General features: G+C 46.5%; 1 protein-coding gene across 2 annotated transcripts in view; it reads right to left on the reverse strand.

Moving 5' to 3' along the window:
- The window catches only part of cxxc5a (CXXC finger protein 5a), an 11230-nt gene extending 8518 nt beyond the window's left edge, over positions 1–2712 (reverse strand). For both annotated transcript variants that reach the window (XM_035666979.1, XM_035666978.1), the window contains exon 1: positions 1694–2712. In XM_035666979.1, coding sequence (XP_035522872.1) covers positions 1694–2488 — 795 coding nt within the window. In that variant the 5' untranslated portion in view covers positions 2489–2712. The remainder of the gene's footprint in view (positions 1–1693) is intronic.
- Positions 2713–3231: the final 519 nt, after the last annotated feature.

Genomic DNA, 3231 nt, shown 5'->3' on the forward strand with positions numbered 1-3231 from the left:
GCCGAGTGGAGCAGTTGTCATCCTGCATCTTTATCTATGGTATAAAAATTGTAGGTATGAACACAAAGTCAAAGTACCGATTATTGTTGTTTGCTTTTCGCACCAACTCAACGACAACATAATTCTGACAACTATTAAACCAGACATGATCAGCTACCACAAGCCAACAAGTCCTCCAAATAAAAAACAAGTTAACAAAAGTCTCCCATTAACACATAGAAGTGTTTTCCAAGGTGATTAAAAATGCAAACACTGTATGTTTTCCAAAATAGTCAGCACATCATATATTCTAGCCACATGATTCGTAGCAAATAGACTAAAACATGCAAAACAAATGAAGTTACACGTTGCGGAGCTGAGCTAATCTTACAGTGCCGTCACACTTTACTGTTTGTATCACTCACAATTCTCAAAAAAAACAACTATCCCTTTAAGGAGCATTTCATTGTGGATGGCCAAAGTCAGCACATGGGGATTGAACAACTAACATTTCAGCCTACAAACTAGGGGCCAAGCTGTCACCCTCAATCAACATCAGAAAGAGAAAGAAGTAAAGCCATTAGCAGTTTGAATCACAGATCCAGTTTGTGTCAATTAGACCAGAGGCCTCTCCGCTGGTTTATGTTCACACTGTGTTACATATTTATCAATTTATTATGTAATGCCAAAGTGACACTATTACCTATTGATCACAAAAGTTTATTTCCTTTGAGATGGAACATCTGCTGGAATTGATTTCATGATTGGTCGCTCTGTCATCACAGCCGGGGTAGGTTAGGCCACTGAGTGTGATGGAGGTAACAGACAGGAAGTTTGGAGGGCCATTTAGATGAGCAGGAGTGTCACCGGAGAGAAGGACAGCGGCAGCAAAGGGGGGGGGGGGCATGTGCCACACTGACACCTGGTGCTCCAGATGACAGCTCTGTGGCCAGATGGACCTTGTTACATGCACACACACGTACCAAAACATACCCACGCATGTACACTTACACACCAACACATACTGTACACATATTCACAATAACTGGCACATGGCCTCCACACACATTTTTACATTACTTTACGATTACAGCATATGCACAAGCAAGGACAAGGAAGATGTACATGTGGCCAGACACAAATGCTCAACTGAAGGACATACGTGTAGCTAAATGTGAAAAAACATTCACAATCTAGTGTTTTATCTAGTGAATTAGCCTTCCAACTGAAAGACTGGGTGATTGCATGGCTCTGGTGGACAGATTAAAGAGACCCTATGGTGCATGATTACCCTGCACATACCCACCGTACTCCTCACCACCTGTCATTTTTGTGCTTTTGGAGCCATCAGCCCACCAAAAAGTCCCCTGTACTATTTCACTTAAAGGGAGAATGATATTGAGGAATGAAGCAAAATATCTTCTCTGTGCTTTCAGATGTGAAACCAGAAATTTGTTTGTGATGTCTGCAGATCTTTCTAGTATTTCTTTTTACAGTTTTGCAAGCCACATTTTAGATCCCAAAAAGACAAACTTATGGCTTATTACTCTGGTTTCATACTTAGAGGTAATGGTTAACACGCCCACATTTCTCTCACTGCACTTAAGCTTTGTAGTAACTCTTTGTCTAATCAAATCCCTTTAAGCTTATTTTTTGGGGAAGTCTAAAGAATAACCAACATATCAATGACACATCATAACCACCACCCTCTTACCTCCAGAGCAGCAGAGGGCTTCTTCTTCAGTTCCTCACATTTGCGAAACTTGCAGATCTGGTGGCCTGTTTTGCGATTCCGGCAGCTGCTGCATTGCTCGCAGTTAATCCGCCGTCGGCAAGGTGGGCACATGCCGCAACGTTTTCGCTTCTTTTTACCGGAGTTGATAGCAGAGGCCAGCTCGCTTTGCGCCGGGTACTCGGCCAGGCCGGCCATGTGTAGCGCGCTGTCCGCCAGAAACACTCCAGCCGGCGTCATGATGAAAAGCCCCGGGTTGAAGGGGAAACCACCCCCTACTCCATATGGGAAGTCAACAGGACCACCTACGGCATCCGTGACAGACGTACCCTCCAAGTCGCTAGCCCCCGAGCCTGCATCTCCACCGCCAACTCCCACTCCCATGCCCCCAGGCAGGAGCATGTGCTCCATACCGGCCCGCTTTAATAGTGCTGCTGCCTGGGCAAAGTGCAGCAGGCCATTCTGTCCCTCCAGAACCTGTTCTAGGGTCCGGTCCAACTTGGCTGCTGTCAGTGCTGAGACAGTGGGCTGCGGCTGCGGGGGTGGCTGAGGCTTGGCCGAGTGGCCCTTAGTCTCACTGTTGTTCGTGTGTCCATTGGTGGTGGCAGAGGGGACTGCTGTATACTGGGAGAGGGTACGGGAGTTCTTAAGGCTCTTACTGAGGGGCTCACTGATGATGCCACTGCGGTTCCTGCGCTCTATAACAGGAGAGTCCTGTTTGCAGCTACTCCGCTCCTGGTCCTCTGTCCGGCCCCCCTCCGACAGCCCGCTAGACATGGTCCAGAGCGTACGTGCCTAGGTTGGGGGTGAGGGTGGAAAGGGGGCAGGGGTGAGCGAGGAGGGGGAGCAAAGACCTCTTCTCGGTCCCTTCTGTGCCCCGGTGAGAGTAGTGCCTCACCTCAATGAACCAATCAGCCAGCCGACAACAGGCAGGCCCCGGAGCCTTCTGCCCGCACTACAGCTCAGCCCTCATCCACGTTCTTCCATGGGCCATCTGGAAACTTTACACAGGGAGAGGAGAGAGGTAAATTAATACTCAATGATCATGTCACCAAAACACACAAGTTGTTAGTCAACTTGTACAAATCCAAGAAGAACTGAAACATGGAATCTTAAACCTGCAATAACCAGCAGTTACAGAGCAACATGTTCCAGTATTCACTCTTTTTTTTATCTCTGTTTTTGGTCTCTACCAACTGCTGTCTCTTTAGTTGCAAGATGTTCCATTGTGTTTACCAGCTAGTTGTGTCTGTCTGCTGTTCGTTGCTGAGCAGGTAGTGCACAGTGGGTTTTTTGAGCTTTCTCACTGAAAGGAGCTGTCTTGTGTGGCTGAAAATGACACTATGAGAGCAGTGAGAGTGTAGCAAAATGGTAAATCTAAATAATGAGCTGATAAAGCCCAATAAAGCTGAGGGGAGTCACAGATTTGGGTGATAATTCTCAATTACTACATTGACCCCTTTCACATTGTTTTATATGTTGTCATTGTAAAAAGTCAGTTATAGCCACTCTATATTAAG

This window comes from Morone saxatilis, unplaced genomic scaffold (genome assembly GCF_004916995.1).
Source record: "Morone saxatilis isolate NCDOM2014 unplaced genomic scaffold, NCSU_SB_2.0 Contig20, whole genome shotgun sequence".
Lineage (NCBI taxonomy): Eukaryota > Metazoa > Chordata > Actinopteri > Moronidae > Morone > Morone saxatilis.